Source organism: Heptranchias perlo, chromosome 27 (assembly GCF_035084215.1).
Source record: "Heptranchias perlo isolate sHepPer1 chromosome 27, sHepPer1.hap1, whole genome shotgun sequence".
Classification (NCBI taxonomy): domain Eukaryota; kingdom Metazoa; phylum Chordata; class Chondrichthyes; order Hexanchiformes; family Hexanchidae; genus Heptranchias; species Heptranchias perlo.
This window is the reverse complement of record NC_090351.1, coordinates 4117831-4135039: the sequence shown is the minus strand read 5'-3', so window position 1 is coordinate 4135039 and position 17209 is coordinate 4117831. Positions and strand designations below refer to the sequence as shown.

General features: G+C 55.0%; 1 protein-coding gene and 1 long non-coding RNA gene across 2 annotated transcripts; both read right to left on the bottom strand.

Annotated features, from left to right (window-relative positions):
• Positions 1 to 965: 965 nt before the first annotated feature.
• LOC137344663 (uncharacterized) lies at positions 966 to 9896 on the bottom strand. The gene is made up of 3 exons (XR_010968426.1): positions 9818 to 9896; positions 5728 to 5863; positions 966 to 1289 (listed from the first exon to the last, which is right to left on the bottom strand). It is a non-coding gene; the product is annotated as an uncharacterized lncRNA (long non-coding RNA).
• Positions 9897 to 10115: 219 nt separating this feature from the next.
• On the bottom strand, positions 10116 to 16612 carry LOC137344324 (uncharacterized). Its single transcript, XM_068007186.1, has 6 exons — positions 16515 to 16612; positions 15696 to 15702; positions 15074 to 15257; positions 13384 to 13551; positions 11438 to 11678; positions 10116 to 10173 (listed from the first exon to the last, which is right to left on the bottom strand). Exons 1-6 carry the CDS (start codon positions 16610 to 16612, stop codon positions 10116 to 10118), a joined length of 756 nt encoding a protein of 251 aa, XP_067863287.1.
• Between the last annotated feature and the right edge of the window lie 597 nt (positions 16613 to 17209).

Here is a 17209-nt window from a genome sequence, read left to right as displayed (position 1 = left end):
CTTCACTCATCACTTGGGCTGCATTTGATGCTGTCGGGATCGGCCCTCTGGGAGATGGAGAGAGTGGGAACAGAGCCCTCTCTGAGCCCTTGTCCTCCCCTGGCCAACTGGGAAACTCCTGGGCCTGGGCCTGGGCTGACTTCTGCAATGTTGTGTGGAAGGATAGACAGGGGTTCTGGAGTTTGGGTTTCGGCCTATATTTTTTTTAGGTCAGGGCGATCCTGCAGGAGGGAGTTTGGGGAGAGTCCCAGACATGGTGCCCAGTGTCTGATGTCTGGATGGAGGGGGCTGGTCGGCCGTTTCATGCGCTGTGCTGCTTCCCTTCACATCGGTCCAGCTTTCAGTGAACAACCTGAGGGGGTGCTGCCCTGTTCGAGGAGCCGTCTTTTGGGTAAGACATTAAACCGAGGCCCCGTCTGTCCCCTCGGGTGGATGGAAAAGATCCCATGGCATTATTTTGAAGAAGAGCGGGGGAGTTCTCCCCGGTGTCCTGGACAATATTTATCCCTCAACCAACAGCACTAAAACAGGTGGTCTGGTGATTAAGACCTTGCCGTTTGTGGGATCTTGCTGTGCACAAATCGGCTGCTGCGTTTCCGACATTACAACAACGACTACACTTCAAGAAGTGTAAGGCTCTCGAAATGGAAGTCTTTCTTTGACCTTGTTCCACTGGAGTGAGAGTGGGCCCCACACGCTGTGTGATGTAATGTGCTACCACCTGCTGCCCAGACTGGGTAACGATCAGAGTGGTACATTTACCCAGGGGGTGGGGCAGGACACGGAGCCTGCTCCTGGCTCACACACACGCCCCGGTTATATGAGTCGATCAGGATGTTTGTGCCAAACCCTGAGACACTCACTCACGCTGGCACGCTAACTGTTTGGTGTTTGCACATTCCACAAAAACTGTGTACATCGTGAGATAATCATCACAATACAGCAATCAAATCATCAGCAGTGGAAACTTTATTGTGTGACTAGACTATTTACAAAACCAACACGAGGCAGAATGTGCGTCTATAAATATACCTGCAATAAAGCAATTACTGAATATATACAATACAGAGTGGGTGTCACAGCAGGTAGTATCATGACCTTTAACACTTAGTTTGTTGGCAGGGTTCTCTAGATTCAGGTACCTGATAACATTTCTGATTAAGGTGCCTGCCAACACTCATTTTTTTTATTCGTTCACGGGATGTGGGTGTTGCTGGCGAGGCCGGTATTTATTGCCCATCCCTAATTGCCCTCGAGAAGGTGGTGGTGAGTCGCCTTCATTATTTTATCTAAAAAAGGCGGTACAAGGAAATCACAATTATTGGTAACTAAACTTTAGAAGGATTCCCGGTGCGGAGTCTCCCTCTCTGGAATGGTTCCCGGTGCGGAGGCTCCCTCTCTGGGAGGGTTCCCGGTGCGGAGGCTCCCTCTCTGGGAGGGTTCCCGGTGCGGAGGCTCCCTCTCTGGGTGGGTTCCCGGTGCGGAGGCTCCCTCTCTGGGAGGGTTCCCGGTGCGGAGTCTCCCTCTCTGGGAGGGTTCCCGGTGCGGAGTCTCCCTCTCTGGGAGGGTTCCCGGTGCGGAGTCTCCCTCTCTGGGAGGGTTCCCGGTGCGGAGTCTCCCTCTCTGGGAGGGTTCCCGGTGCGGAGTCTCCCTCTCTGGGAGGGTTCCCGGTGCGGAGTCTCCCTCTCTGGGAGGGTTCCCGGTGCGGAGTCTCCCTCTCTGGGAGGGTTCCCGGTGCGGAGTCTCCCTCTCTGGGAGGGTTCCCGGTGCGGAGTCTCCCTCTCTGGGAGGGTTCCCGGTGCGGAGTCTCCCTCTCTGGGAGGGTTCCCGGTGCGGAGTCTCCCTCTCTGGGAGGGTTCCCGGTGCGGAGGCTCCCTCTCTGGGAGGGTTCCCGGTGCGGAGGCTCCCTCTCTGGGAGGGTTCCCGGTGCGGAGGCTCCCTCTCTGGGTGGGTTCCCGGTGCGGAGTCTCCCTCTCTGGGAGGGTTCCCGGTGCGGAGGCTCCCTCTCTGGGAGGGTTCCCGGTGTGGATGCTCCCTCTTAAGCTTCACATTGGACAGTCCATATCTTTCACTAGGGGAATCAAGGGATATGGGGATTGGGCGGGAAAGTGGAGTTGAGGTTGAAGATCAGCCATGATCTGATTGAATGGCGGAGCAGGCTCGAGGGGCCGTATGACCTACTCCTGCTCCCATTTCGTATGTTAAGATAGATAAGTGGGCTTTCTTGCCGTCGATCTGAGGCCTGTACTAAGGCCGTGAGACATGGTCAGTGTTTGGAGTATTTGAAGCTGTTGTCCATCAGATGAGAGGAGAGTTGGCCCTCACACCGAGGAGAGTTGGCCCTCACACCGAGGAGAGTTGGCCCTCACACCGAGGAGAGTTGGCCCTCACACCGAGGAGAGTTGGCCCTCACACCGAGGAGAGTTGGCCCTCACACCGAGGAGAGTTGGCCCTCACACCGAGGAGAGTTGGCCCTCACACCGAGGAGAGTTGGCCCTCACACCGAGGAGAGTTGGCCCTCACACCGAGGAGAGTTGGCCCTCACACCGAGGAGAGTTGGCCCTCACACCGAGGAATACAGCAACATTCGGCTAATGAACGTCACCACGGCAACCTGCCCCGTGACATCAGAGCTCGTGACCCGGATAAAGATGATGTGTGAGGTGATGAGTTTGGTTATTGAGAGTTCACACAGTCAGTGCTGAAGAGCTGCCCCTTCCTTGCCTGGTGCACTGGTCTCAGTGCTGACCGCTCCTCGTGTCGTGCTGACTGCGGACAGCTGGACTGGGGTCAGGAACCCGAGAGCAAACCAACTCTGCACCAGGGACCTTCGGTCAGTCCTGTCAACGGAAACGGAGAATCCGTCAGAATCCACGATGGCGAGATGGAAACTACAGAACGCTGAGCACCGGGTCTCACTCCCGGTTAGTCAAGTGCGTGTGCTCTGAATAGAACTATTGGCCACCCAACCAGTGTCAACCAGCGCTTTCCACACAGGGACCCGGTCTGGCAGGGATCTCTGGGCAGTGATCAGGACTGGCCGAACCAATCTCCTCCCTAGCCAGTAGTAACCCTGGTTGAATTGAAGCTCCCTGACCATCACACTGGCTGAGATTGGTTAATGCCACACCTCTCAGGAACTGGACCGCTGACCACCTTCGTTTGTACAACAACAACAACTTGCATTTTTATAGCGCCTTAAACATAGGAAAACGTCCCACGCTGCTTCATGGGAGCGATTTTTCAAACTAGCCACATGAAGAGAGATTATTTCTTCTCTATTTCGACTATTTTTTCTCCCCTTGTCCAGTCTCTTCCAACCTACATCCACAAATCTTCCGATTCCCTCCGCCACTTTAACAGTTTCCTGGCCCTAATCGTCTCCTTTTTACCATGGATATATAATCCCTCGACACCTCCATACCCCACCAGGACGGCCTGCGGGCCCTCTGCTTCTTCCTTGAGTGGAGGCCCAACCAGTCCCCATCCACCACCACCCTCCTCCGCCTGGCTGAACTTGTTCTTACGTTCAACAACTTCTCCTTTGACTCCACTCACTTCCTCCAAATAAAAGGTGTTGCTACAGGTCCCAGCTTTGCCTGCCTTTTTTGTGGGATATGTGGAACATTCCTTGTTCCAGTCCTACTCAGGTCCCCTCCCTCACCTCTTTTCCCGGTACATTGATGACTGTATTGGTGCCGTTTCCTGCTCTCGCCCCGAACTGGAAAATTTAATCAACTTTGCTTCCAATTTCCACCCTTCCCTCGCCTTCACATGGTCCATCTCCGACTCTTCCCTTCCCTTCCTCGAATTCTCTATCTCCATTTCTGGGGATAGGCTGTCAACCAATATCTACTATAAGCCCACCGTCTCCCACAGCTACCTTGATTACACTTCCTCCCACCCCACTCCCTGTAAGGACTCTATTCCCTTCTCCCAGTTTCTCCGTATCCCTCACATCTGTTCTGACGATGCCACCTTCCACACCAGTGCTTCTGATATGTCTCCCTTTTTCCTCAACCGAGGATTCCCCTCCACTGTGGTTGACGGGGCCCTCGACCGTGGTAATGGTTCTGCTGCTGCCATTTACAGCTACTCCTGGTCAATCTTTTGTTTAACCTGTCCCGTTACCACCTTCCTGCCTTGAACCATCTTTCCTTTTGTCATTTAATCACTCGTGCCCTCTCCCTATCACAGACCTTCCCTTTTATTCTTTCTTCCCCTCTCCTCCTTTCCCTGGCTCTGTACTTGGTTAAAAATAGTTAAATCTCCAACTTCTTCCAGTTCTGATGAAGGGTCATTGACCTGAAACATTAATTCTGTTTCTTTCTCCACAGATGCTGCCTGACTTGCTGAGTATTTCCAGCATTTTGTGTTTTCATTAAAGAGATATTAGGACAGGTGACCAAAAGCTTGGTCAAAGGAATAGATTTTAAGGAGCGTCTTAAAGGAGGAGAGAGAGGTGGAGAGGTTTAGGGAGGGAATTCCAGAGCTTAGGGCCTAGTCAGCTGAAGGCACGGCCGCCAATGGTGGAGCGATTTAAATCGGGGATGCACAAAAGGCCAGAATTGGAGGAGCGCAGAGATCTCGGAGGGTTGTAGGGCTGGAGGAGGTTACAGAGATAGGGAGGGGCGAGGCCATGTATGTTTGAATCCACCCATCACCCCTGTGCTCGCTGACCTACGTTGGCTCCCGGGAATGCCATGATTTAAAAATTCTCATCCTTGTGTTCAAATCCCTCTCTACCTCTCTCTCCTCCTTTCAGACGCTCCTTAAAACCTGTCTCTTTGACCAAGCTTTTGGTCACTTGTCCTAATATCTCCCAATGTGGCTCAGTATCAGATTTTGTTTGAGAATCGTTCCTGTGAAGCACCTTGGGATGTTTTACTATGTTACAGGCGCTATATAAATGCAAGTTGTTGTTAAACATCTCACATATTAGATTGAATTGGGATTCCCTCACATTAAGGCCACCGAGAGAATCAGCACACGGCACAGAACATAAACTGCCAACTGAACTTCACCCCCTCACTCCCAAAACCCCCCCCCGGTAACTCCCAACAACCCCCACACTCCCAGACACCCCCTCACTCCAAACACCCCCCCCCGGTAACTCCCAACCCCCCCCTCACTCCCAGACACCCCCTCACTCCCAACACCCCCCCCCGGTAACTCCCAACACCCCCCTCACTCCCAACCCCCCAAGCCCCCCACTGGACCTACGTCCCACCTGTTCAACACATTGCAAGGCATGAGGTACAATCCCCCCACCCCCACAGTAAACCCACCACACTCTGCCCTTCCCCCCCCCCCCCCCCCGGTAAACCCACCACACTCTGCCCTTCCCCCCCCTCCCCGGGTAAACCCACCACACTGTGCCCCCCCCCAGGTAATCCCACCACACTGCCCCCCCCCCAACCCCAGGTAAACCCACCACCCGCCCTCTCGCTCTCTTCAGGCCGACAGTCGGGGTTCATGTTGCCTGATTGGGAAATCACGGCACGTTGACCCCTCCACTTGTCGTCCACCTGCGATCACCTGATCACCTGATCACCCAATCACCTGATCACCCAATCGCCTGATCCCCAATCACCCCCAATCACCCAATCCCAATCGCCCGATCCCCAATCACCCAATCCCAATCACCCCCAATCACCCAATCCCAATCGCCCGATCGCCCACATTCACCTGGTGCCCAGCGGCCCCGAGCTGGCCCGGGTAACTCACCGTTTGCGCCTCCAATAACAAGCACCCAGCAGGCAAAGGGTCAGCGTCAGGCAGAGGATGATGGGAAGGACGGTGATGGTAATCGTGCGAGGGGTGGGCGGCCTGTACGTGTCCTGAAGCTCCTGGTGTGGGATGACTGGAAGGAGAAGGCCAGACATGAGAAGAGGAAACAGCAAACACTGCGGCCCCAGGGCCTGACCGTCCGCAGCATCCACCACACCAAGCGTTGAGAGAAGGACCAGGGCTTATAACTATCTCCCCAGGATGCCCCCTCACTACTGCTTTGTCCTCCCCATTTTACGTGATATTCCCCGCCTTCATGGGGCAGGAGGCAGGGTGGCAAGGGTTTAATTGTTCTCAAATGCCACTGCGGCCGGGACGAAGGGTTGGGACGAGGGGCAGGGACGAGGGGCAGGGACGAGGGGCAGGGGCGAGGGGCAGGGTTGAGGGGCCAGGACGAGGGGCAGGGTTGAGGGGCAGGGATGAGGGGCAGTGTTGAGGGGCAGGGATGAGGGGCAGGGATGAGGGGCAGGAGCGAGGGGCAGGGTTGAGGGGCAGGGTTGAGGGGGCAGGGTTGAGGGGCAGGGTTGAGGGGCAGGGTTGAGGGATAGGGTTGAGGGACAGTGTTGAGGGGCAGGGGTGAGGGTCAGGATTAAGGTGCAGGGGCAGTGGTGAGGGGCCGGGACAGACCCCTCTCCTGACCATCACATGGTGATCACTGTAAGACGGTGCATGTGGTAGTGTCAGCGAGGGCAGGGCAGGGCCGGCACGGCATGTAGCTGAATAGTCCCACACTTGACGAATGGCTACTTGGCTGAGTCAGTGGAGGCCGGCCACTGCCCAGGGATCGGTAGCCCAAGGAGGCTCAACACCTTCAGGAGTGACCCTCACCCGTCACTACCATAAGCTCCTCAATAGATCAGATTGAACTACTGCACCCAGAGGGGTGGGCAATGGACCGATCAGATCGAACTACTGCACCCAGAGGGGTGGGCAATGGACAGATCAGATCGAACTACTGCACCCAGAGGGGTGGGCAATGGACAGATCAGATCGAACTACTGCACCCAGAGGGGTGGGCAATGGACCAATCAGATCGAACTACTGCACCCAGAGGGGTGGGCAATGGACAGACCAGATCGAACTACTGCACCCAGAGGGGTGAGCAATGGACAGACCAGATCGAACTACTGCACCCAGAGGGGTGGGCAATGGACAGACCAGATCGAACTACTGCACCCAGAGGGGTGGGCAATGGACAGACCAGATCGAACTACTGCACCCAGAGGGGTGGGCAATGGACAGACCAGATCGAACTACTGCACCCAGAGGGGTGGGCAATGGACCGATCAGATCGAACTACTGCACCCAGAGGGGTGGGCAATGGACAGACCAGATCGAACTACTGCACCCAGAGGGGTGGGCAATGGACAGATCAGATCGAACTACTGCACCCAGAGGGGTGGGCAATGGACCAATCAGATCGAACTACTGCACCCAGAGGGGTGGGCAATGGACAGACCAGATCGAACTACTGCACCCAGAGGGGTGAGCAATGGACAGACCAGATCGAACTACTGCACCCAGAGGGGTGGGCAATGGACAGACCAGATCGAACTACTGCACCCAGAGGGGTGGGCAATGGACAGACCAGATCGAACTACTGCACCCAGAGGGGTGGGCAATGGACAGACCAGATCGAACTACTGCACCCAGAGGGGTGGGCAATGGACCGATCAGATCGAACTACTGCACCCAGAGGGGTGGGCAATGGACAGACCAGATCGAACTACTGCACCCAGAGGGGTGGGCAATGGACAGACCAGATCGAACTACTGCACCCAGAGGGGTGGGCAATGGACCGATCAGATCGAACTACTGCACCCAGAGGGGTGGGCAATGGACCGATCAGATCGAACTACTGCACCCAGAGGGGTGGGCAATGGACAGACCAGATCGAACTACTGCACCCAGAGGGGTGGGCAATGGACAGATCAGATCGAACTACTGCACCCAGAGGGGTGGGCAATGGACCGATCAGATCGAACTACTGCACCCAGAGGGGTGGGCAATGGACAGACCAGATCGAACTACTGCACCCAGAGGGGTGGGCAATGGACAGATCAGATCGAACTACTGCACCCAGAGGGGTGGGCAATGGACAGATCAGATCGAACTACTGCACCCAGAGGGGTGGGCAATGGACCGATCAGATCGAACTACTGCACCCAGTGGGGTGGGCAATGGACAGATCAGATCGAACTACTGCACCCAGAGGGGTGGGCAATGGACCGATCAGATCGAACTACTGCACCCAGAGGGGTGGGCAATGGACAGATCAGATCGAACTACTGCACCCAGAGGGGTGGGCAATGGACCGATCAGATCGAACTACTGCACCTAGAGGGGTGGGCAATGGACAGATCAGATCGAACTACTGCACCCAGAGGGGTGGGCAATGGACAGACCAGATTGAACTACTGCACCCAGAGGGGTGGGCAATGGACAGATCAGATCGAACTACTGCACCCAGAGGGGTGGGCAATGGACCGATCAGATCGAACTACTGCACCCAGAGGGGTGGGCAATGGACAGACCAGATTGAACTACTGCACCCAGAGGGGTGGGCAATGGACCGATCAGATCGAACTACTGCACCCAGAGGGGTGGGCAATGGACCGATCAGATCGAACTACTGCACCCAGAGGGGTGGGCAATGGACCGATCAGATCGAACTACTGCACCCAGAGGGGTGGGCAATGGACAGACCAGATCGAACTACTGCACCCAGAGGGGTGGGCAATGGACAGACCAGATAGAACAACAACAACAACTTGTGTTCATGTAGCGCCTTTAATGTAGGAAAACGTCCCAAGGAGCGTAATCAGATAAAAATTGACACTGAGCCAAAGAAGGAGACATTAGGACAAGTGACTAAAAGCTTGGTCAAAGAGGTAGGTTTTAAGGAGGGTCTTAAAGGAGGAGAGAGAGGATTACCATAGAATTTACAGCACAGAAGGAGGGATTTCTAGAACTTAGGGCCTAGACAGCTGAAGGCACGGCTACCAATGGTGGGGTGAGGGAAGTGGGGGATGCACAAGAGGCCCGAATTGGAGGAATATACAGAGAGCGTGGACTGAACTACTCGACACAGAGGGGTGGGGAATGCCTTGAATGGATTGTAATTTTAAGAAGGAGGTGGAGGGGCATTGCGAGAAAAGGGACTTCGGGATATCAGCAGTGAAACGGGATTCTGTTTTTGAACTCTGGGTTCGTCTATGAAATCAGTTAAAATGAGAAAACGCTGAGCTCAGAGAACCCTCTGGACTGGGCGTGTGAGGATAGACCACCAGAACAGACCCCTCTGCACTGAGTGTGTGAGGATAGACCACCAGGACAAACCCCTCTGGACTGAGTGTGAGGATAGACCACCAGAACAGACCCCTCTGCACTGAGTGTGTGAGGATAGACCACCAGGACAGACCCCTCTGGACTGAGTGTGAGGATAGACCACCAGGACAGACCCCTCTGGACTGAGTGTGAGGATAGACCACCAGGACAGACCCCTCTGGACTGAGAGTGTGAGGATAGACCACCAGAACAGACCCCTCTGGACTGGGCGAGTGAGGATAGACCACCAGGACAGACCCCTCTGGACTGAGTGTGAGGATAGACCACCAGGACAGAACCCTCTGCACTGAGTGTGTGAGGATAGACCACCAGGACAGACCCCTCTGGACTGAGTGTGAGGATAGACCACCAGGACAGACCCCTCTGCACTGAGTGTGAGGATAGACCACCAGGACAGACCCCTCTGGACTGAGTGTGAGGATAGACCACCAGGACAGACCCCTCTGGACTGGGCGAGTGAGGATAGACCACCAGGACAGACCCCTCTGGACTGAGTGTGAGGAGGGACCACCAGAACATACCCCTCTGGACTGGGCGAGTGAGGATAGATCACCAGAACAGACCTGGCTGGACCAAGATATCCAACATCCAGCTGTCTCTGGACATTTTCAGAATGACTAAGTACTAACCCATCGATGTAACAGTTGGTCGATAATATTGGTCTCGGGCAGCTCCCTACCTGCTCTGGTGGTGAATGGCTGCGACCACTGACTGAATAGGACGGGCGTCCCGTCATTCACAAGCACGTAGCGTCCCCTGAGAGTGACAAAAGAACACGCCCAGTTACTCTTGTATCTCTTTCAGAATGGGCTTGAAGGCCTCAAGGAGAAGGAGAGTCACAGATCTTCAGACATTCATTGGAAGCAGGTGAGCACTTGGAATGGGACACCCGTGGACTTCAACTGGTCAGAGCTGTAAGAATGGCTCATACGACTGTTTAACCCGAGGGGGTGGAAGAGGAGCTGAGGGGAGACTTCCTAGAGCTTTGGACTTATTGCAGCTGTAGTTGGTCCCTCGCCCAGCAGACTGTGTGAGCTGAATGGAGGTCATGACAGGAAAAGTGCTACAGAGCCAGGGAGGGGTTGGGGGGATAGACTAAAGGAATTGGGATGTGTTTGCCCATTTCTTTGGGCGTAAAGCAGGCACAAACCAGTTTACAGTGGGATTGGTCTACGCCCAATCTGCACGGGCGCTGGTCCCACTGAGTGTCCTGGACAGATGCCTAAAACAGGCGTCAGGCCCCTTGAATGTGTTAATGATGGGCCTAAAACTTGTTTAATGACCTCATTTCAAAATTAGTCAGCGATGAGCGGGGAAGGCAGTGAGAGTGGATTTAGCCTGTACACGGTGTGGTATATTCTGGCTGTCAGGTGACAGAAGCTGGTGGGCATCCCATGCACTATCCAGTCAGCAAATCACTGTGATCGGAGTTAATAACACCAGGGCTACACTGATCCCCCTCACTGCACGGAACAAAGGTGCAGGTTTCAGTTTGTAAGGGAGTCGATCTGCTTTGGTCATTAGCGGTAGGAACGAGGAGAAAGGTGTCTGGAAAAAGGCCTTGGTTTAACACCCACCACTCCGTGCTCGGTCAGCATGGACAGAAGAGCAAGGCCATTCAGTCCATCTTAGCCTATCCATCTAGGAAACCAATAGTCACCCTCACTATATCCAACCCTCTCTTAAAAGAGTCCAAGGGTTTTGCCTCCATTCCAAGTGTCAGTCACTCTGTGACATTCTGACATCAGTCCAAACTTTGCCTTTTACTTGTCTGGGTCTGTGCCCTCTTGTCCATTTGTCAAAGATTAGTTTGAAGTTGTACTTTCCACCTTTTCCATACCGTTTACTACCATACAATCTTTTAAGAGGTCCCCTCTCAGTGGCCGACTTTCTCTGGTCTTTCCCCACGGTCAGGAAGGTATCAGGTTCAGTCGCTGATCTCAGACGGAGTCGGGTGAGGGGGGGGGGGCGGAGGGCTATAATTGGCCTCAAAATTCCCAGGCCTGGCAACAAGACTAAAACCAGCCCAGGGTACCCGCTGCTCTTTGACACTTGCTGAAAAGGCTTGTGTGTGGGGACAGGGTCAGATCTGGCCGTGACGACCCACACGGCTGAACAGCCTGGCTAACCTCACTGTCCAGGCTCGCACACCAGCAACGGCCCCGGCGAGAATCAGAACTGAGGGTGGGCTTCAGGCCTTGTCAACCCCATGAGCCCCATGTAAGCGTTCACTCCCCAGGAGACCCTGGCCCCAGTGGTGAGACAGTGCCCCCCTATCCTGAGTGGAAGTACAGCCCACCTGTAAGTAGTGTTGCTGCGGAGCAGTCCATTACACGTCTGAGTGGGGACGCACGCTTCCTCAGAGCCGACCTGGAATATTCCAAAGTTCCCGACTGGCTCTTGGCTCGAGGTGGAACTGTAGCACTTATTAACTGGGAGGTGGCGATCGGCCGCGTAAGACCCCCGATGGCCCCCATCTGTGTATCCGTAAGTGGCATTCTCACCATCAGGCACCACATCGGGGGGCAGGCTCACAACAGCTGGAGGAAATAAGGAGAATGCACATCAGTCTATGCCTTAGGGTGGGCGGGGGAGGGTGAGACGCAGGGCACAAGAGACTCGAGCACATAACCCAGGCTGACACTCCTGGTGCCAGTACTGAGGGAGTGCTGCACTGTCAGAGGTGCCGTCTTTCAGATGAGATGTTAAACCGAGGCCCCATCTGCCCTCTCAGGTAAAAGACCCCAGGGCACGATTCAAAGGTCAATATTTATCCCTCAACCAACACCAAAAAAACAGACATTTTGGCCATTTATCTCATTGCTGTTTATGGGATCTTGCTGTGCGCAAATTGGCTGCCGCGTTCCTTACAACAGCAACTACACCTCATAATGTACGTCTTTGGCTCTCCCTCAGTTCTGCACTGGAGTGTCAGCCTGGATTATGTGCTTATGTTCCTGGAATGGTTCGTGAACCCACAAGGCAAGAGTGATAGCACTGAGCCATGACCGGCTGAGAGATTTGATCTAAAAATCCTCAGAGGCAACGGCCCACCAGGACACTATTCATCAGGGTCTGCTGCCTCCACCACTCCCATTGAGCATCGCGGGGGCCTGGAGCTGGAGTACTCTCCGGGGGTCCCTCCCCGGAGCTGGAGTACTCTCCGGGGGTCCCTCCCCGGAGCTGGAGTACTCCCCGGGGGTCCCTCCCCGGAGCTGGAGTACTCCCCGGGGGTCCCTCCCCGGAGCTGGAGTACTCCCCGGGGGTCCCTCCCCGGAGCTGGAGTACTCCCCGGGGGTCCCACCCCGGAGCTGGAGTACTCCCCGGGGGTCCCTCCCCGGAGCTGGAGTACTCCCCGGGGGTCCCTCCCCGGAGCTGGAGTACTCCCCGGGGGTCCCTCCCCGGAGCTGGAGTACTCTCCGGGGGTCCCACCCCGGAGCTGGAGTACTCCCCGGGGGTCCCTCCCCGGAGCTGGAGTACTCCCCGGGGGTCCCTCCCCGGAGCTGGAGTACTCCCCGGGGGTCCCTCCCCGGAGCTGGAGTACTCCCCGGGGGTCCCTCCCCGGAGCTGGAGTACTCCCCGGGGGTCCCTCCCCGGAGCTGGAGTACTCCCCGGGGGTCCCTCCCCGGAGCTGGAGTACTCTCCGGGGGTCCCTCCCCGGAGCTGGAGTACTCTCCGGGGGTCCCATCCCCGGAGCTGGAGTACTCCCCGGGGGTCCCATCCCCGGAGCTGGAGTACTCCCCGGGGGTCCCTCCCCGGAGCTGGAGTACTCCCCGGGGGTCCCTCCCCGGAGCTGGAGTACTCCCCGGGGGTCCCTCCCTGGAGCTGGAGTACTCTCCGGGGGTCCCACCCTGGAGCTGGAGTACACTCCGGGGGTCCCTCCCTGGAGCTGGAGTACTCTCCGGGGTCCCTCCCTGGAGTTGGAGTACTCCCCGGGGGTCCCTCCCTGGAGCTGGGGTTCTATCCGGGGGTCCCACCCTGGAGTTGGAGTACTCCCCGGGGGTCCCTCCCTGGAGCTGGAGTACTCCCCGAAGGTCCCTCCCTGGAGCTGGGGTTCTCTCCGGGGGTCCCTCTCCGGAGCTGGGGTTCTCTCTGGGGGTCAGTGAGGTGTCAAAGTGGGAGAGGTCATAGGAAGCCATGGTTATCACAACCCCTCACGACTGGGTGCATGACTCCTCCCTCCATGGTTAGACTGTATATCCCACTGCCCTCCCACCCCCATCAGGCAGGCGTGAGGGGCTGTACCTCCGTCCTCCACCATCAGCACACACACCGAGAAGTTCTGGCTTGGCTCCTGTCTCAGGTGCTCTGCGATCCGGTCAAACAGGCCGCAGGCCGGAAGCTGGAGTAGGAGGGACGTGCTGCGGACACTGCCCATCACTGAGTGGGCCAGGACCGGAGTGATGGACGGTGCTGAAACACAGAAAACAAACAGTCAGCAACTGGATCCATGTGGGCAATCCCACCATCCCTTTACACCACAGAAAGCCCCCGGCCTTCCGCAGAAACCCCTCTACTCTAACTAATGCTACTTTGCTGATAACTCATTCACTTCTAGAGGCATAGATCTCACTGTGGTGTCTGTGACTGGTCAGGCTGCGGCCTAAGCTTTTAGTTATTTGTTTTATTGCTTCTATTTAACGGAAAAACCAGTTGAGTGTGATGAAGCAACAACAACAACAACAACAACAACAACAACGACGTAAAACGTCCCATGGTGCATCACAGGGGCATTATCAGGCAAAATCTGACACCGAGCCGCCTGAGATATTAGGTCAGGTGACCAAAATCTTGGTCAAAGAGGTAGGTTTTAAGCAGCGTCTTAAAGGAGGAGAGAGAGGCAGAGAGGTTTAGGGAGGGAATTCCAGAGCTTAGGGTCTAGGTAGCTGAAGGCACGCCTGCCAATGGTGGAGTGATTAAAAATTGGGATGCACAAGAGGCCAGAATTGGAGGAGTGCAGAGATCTCAGAGGGTTGTAGGGCTGGAGGAGGTTACAGAGATAGGGATTGAACACAAGGATGAGAATTTTAAAATGTAGGCATAGCTGGACCGGGGGCCGGTGTAGGTCAGTGAGCACAGGGGTGATGGGTGAACGGGACTGTGAAACATGCAGAAGGCATCATTAACTTAGTCAGTGATTGGTCTGCCAAGAGTGATTGGCAGCTCAGGTGAGCGACATGGTTCATCTGATTTTAGCTTAACTCCGTACTTCAGACAGTGAGGCTAAGTTACAGGTGACACTCGTGAGGGCCCCATCATCCTATCTCTGCTCGTGGGCATGCTGAGAACCCAGCCTGCTCCTACAGGCCCCCATCAGGGACTGGCATGCTGGGCGTCACCCAGCTCAGAACTGAAGGCTGAAAGATAGGCGGGCCTTTTAGCAGGTTGGAAATAATAGAGAGGGGATTGAAAGGGATGGTATTTGTGTGACCAGCTCCTCTGGGCAGTTCTGCTAATCCTGATTAGAATCTCCTGTTACTCCCAAGGGTTGCTGGATCCTTTCCTGAGGTTCTAGCCGGGCTAGCGGAATTAAAGGGCTTGGGCTCCCTCCATCCCGCGGGAAGAGTTCCCGAAAGTGGCAGGGTCCATCTCGCTCCTGAGCTGGCACACTCCAAAATCACCAATCCCAAGTTGCGAGCTTTTGGTCAATACATCTGGTGATTTGCGGGCTTGCAAGGTGAAAAGAAGTGACCATGAAAGATGGTGGATTGCTGTTAAGAACCCGACTGGTTCTCTGATGCCCACCTGGGAAGGGAACCTGCCGCCCTTACCTGGTCTGGCCTACTCGTGACTCCAGTCCCACACTCTGTGGTTGACTCTTAATTTCCTCAGGCTACAGACGGGCAATAAATGCTGTGTTGCCAGCCTCGCCCACATCCTAAGGACAGGATGCCACACTCTGGGGCGGAGAGCTCTGCGAATGTCTACATTGTACCTGTCTCTCCTGCTTTGCAACGTTGGAGTCGGATTGTAATCTGGTTGCTCGGTAACCCTTCCCCTCGACTGTTGACAGTCGTCACAGTGACATTGTAGTCCTGGTCTGCCTCCAGGTTTCTCAGGATGATGTAGCGCACCTGGGTTGCTTTGACCTGTGTGTCTGTGTCAGTCGCGGTGTAAACCTGTGGAGATAACAGGACCTGTTTTAAAGGCTGCCCCCTGCACACAGCACTGAGCCCAGCCTGGGATATACTGCCAATCTCCTCTCCTGTCAGTCTATCACTGTGGAAGAGGTGGATGGGCCATGTAACTGTACCTGCTGTTAGATGATCAGATTTAATAAGAAATAGTAGTCAAAAAAGTAAACTAGATTTAGAAACTTGCTTTGTTTTATGTACATGTGAGTTCAATATTAGTAAAGAACTGTGTCCAATGAACGATTAGCTTGGAGTCACCTCAGACACAAGAGGCACTAACGATCCCCTTTAAGATAAACTAACCCTGTGCGAACAGAACAGCAGATCGCAGGGCTCTGCCTGTGTGTAGGCTGAGTGGAGTCCTGAAGGCTATTTGATCCTTTAAATACCCCAAACTCTGACACTATTCTAATTGTCGGATACCTGTTTGCTGTAATGAAACAGGAAGAAGTAAATTGATCAAATCCAAACGGCCATATTGTTGTAGGGTTGTAGAGACAGGGGGTGACTGTGAGATTACAGCCATCAAATGGAATGTTTCGTTTGATAACTGTCTTTCAGCTTAATGATTTGATTGGCCGAGGTAATCAAAGTCACATGGGCTGTACCATTTTGGGCTTTAAATATAAGAAGTTTGCAGTTTAGGTCAGAGAACTGACAGTTACAGCCAAGGTAGAACATCCTCGGAGGAGAGGGAACAAATCAAAAATTGGCGACCCATTTCCTTGCTAAACGTCGACTACAAGATTCTGTCCAAGGCCATCACCAACAGGCTCAAGTCTGCTCTGGTGCAGGTGATCCACCTGGATCAGACCTGTACTGTACCTGGCAGAAAAATTTCTGAAAGCCTTGTGCTGCTCAGGGATACGATCGCCTACGTGCAGGACAGGGGGATGAACACCTGCCTCATCAGCCTGGACCAGGAGCAGACCTTTCACAGAATATCCCACACGTACATGATAGACGTGCTCTCAAAAATGGGAGGGAATCCGTGATTGGATCCGAATGCTCTACGCCGACATCCGTAGCGCAGTCCTAATCAATGGATGGGAGTCAGAGAGCTTTCTGATCAGATCTGGAGTCAGGCAAGGCTGACCTCTCTCCGCGATTTTGTTTGTATGTTGTATCGAACCGTTTGCCGTATCCATCAGGAAGGACGCAGGTATTGGGGGGGGGGGTGGTGACGATCCCAGGTAGCGGAGGCTCTCCGGTTAAGGCCTCCCTGTACATGGATGACGTCACCGTCTTCTGCTCCGGTCAGCAGTCGGTCCACACACTGATGGACATCTGCGACCGTTTCGACCTGGGGCCAGAGTGAAACGAAGCAAAAGCGTGGCCATGTTCTTTGGCAGGTGGGAGGCCTGGTCCTTTGTCCCCTTCACCGTCAGGTCCGACTACCTGAAGGTGCTGGGGATCTGGCTCGGGGGGCCGTTGGCCTGCACAAAGAATTGGGAGGAGCGGATCGCCACGGTCAAACAGAAGCTTGGCATGTGGGTGGGGCGATCCCTCTCCATAACTGGCAGGAACCTGGTGATAAGGTGTGAGATACTCGTGGTGTTATTCTACGTGGCCAGGGTCTGGCCCATTCCCCACATCTCCACCATCACAGTCACCTGAGCTATCTTCCACTTTGTCTGCAGGTCCAAGGTAGAAATGGACCGCAGGATCACCATGTACAAGCCCCCATACAAAGAGGGGAAGAGCGTCCCCAATGCTGCTCTGATCCTGATGGCCACCTTTGTATGTGGCTGCCTTAGGATACGCGTAGAGCCCCAGTACGCAAACACCAAGTGTCACTACGTGCTTAGTTTCTACCTGTCCAACACACTGAGGAGGCCGGGTCTGGCCACACTGGCCGAACAGGCACAGGGCGTCCCGTCTAGCTGGACTGTCCCCCCCCCCCCCCGCCCCCACCTGTCCGAGGTGGAGAAGTTCCT

Bases quoted from the DNA above. Each gene is read 5' to 3' on its own strand.
- LOC137344324 (XM_068007186.1), bottom strand. From the start codon at position 16,612: ATGGCCACGCTTTTGCTTCGTTTCACTCTGGCCCCAGGTCGAAACGGT. The intron at 13,552-15,073 runs GTACAATGTAGA...TCTGTGTTTCAG, and splicing joins TTGCAAAGCAGGAGAGACAG to CACCGTCCATCACTCCGGTC. The intron at 11,679-13,383 runs GTACAGCCCCTC...TATTTCCTCCAG, and splicing joins GCTGATGGTGGAGGACGGAG to CTGTTGTGAGCCTGCCCCCC.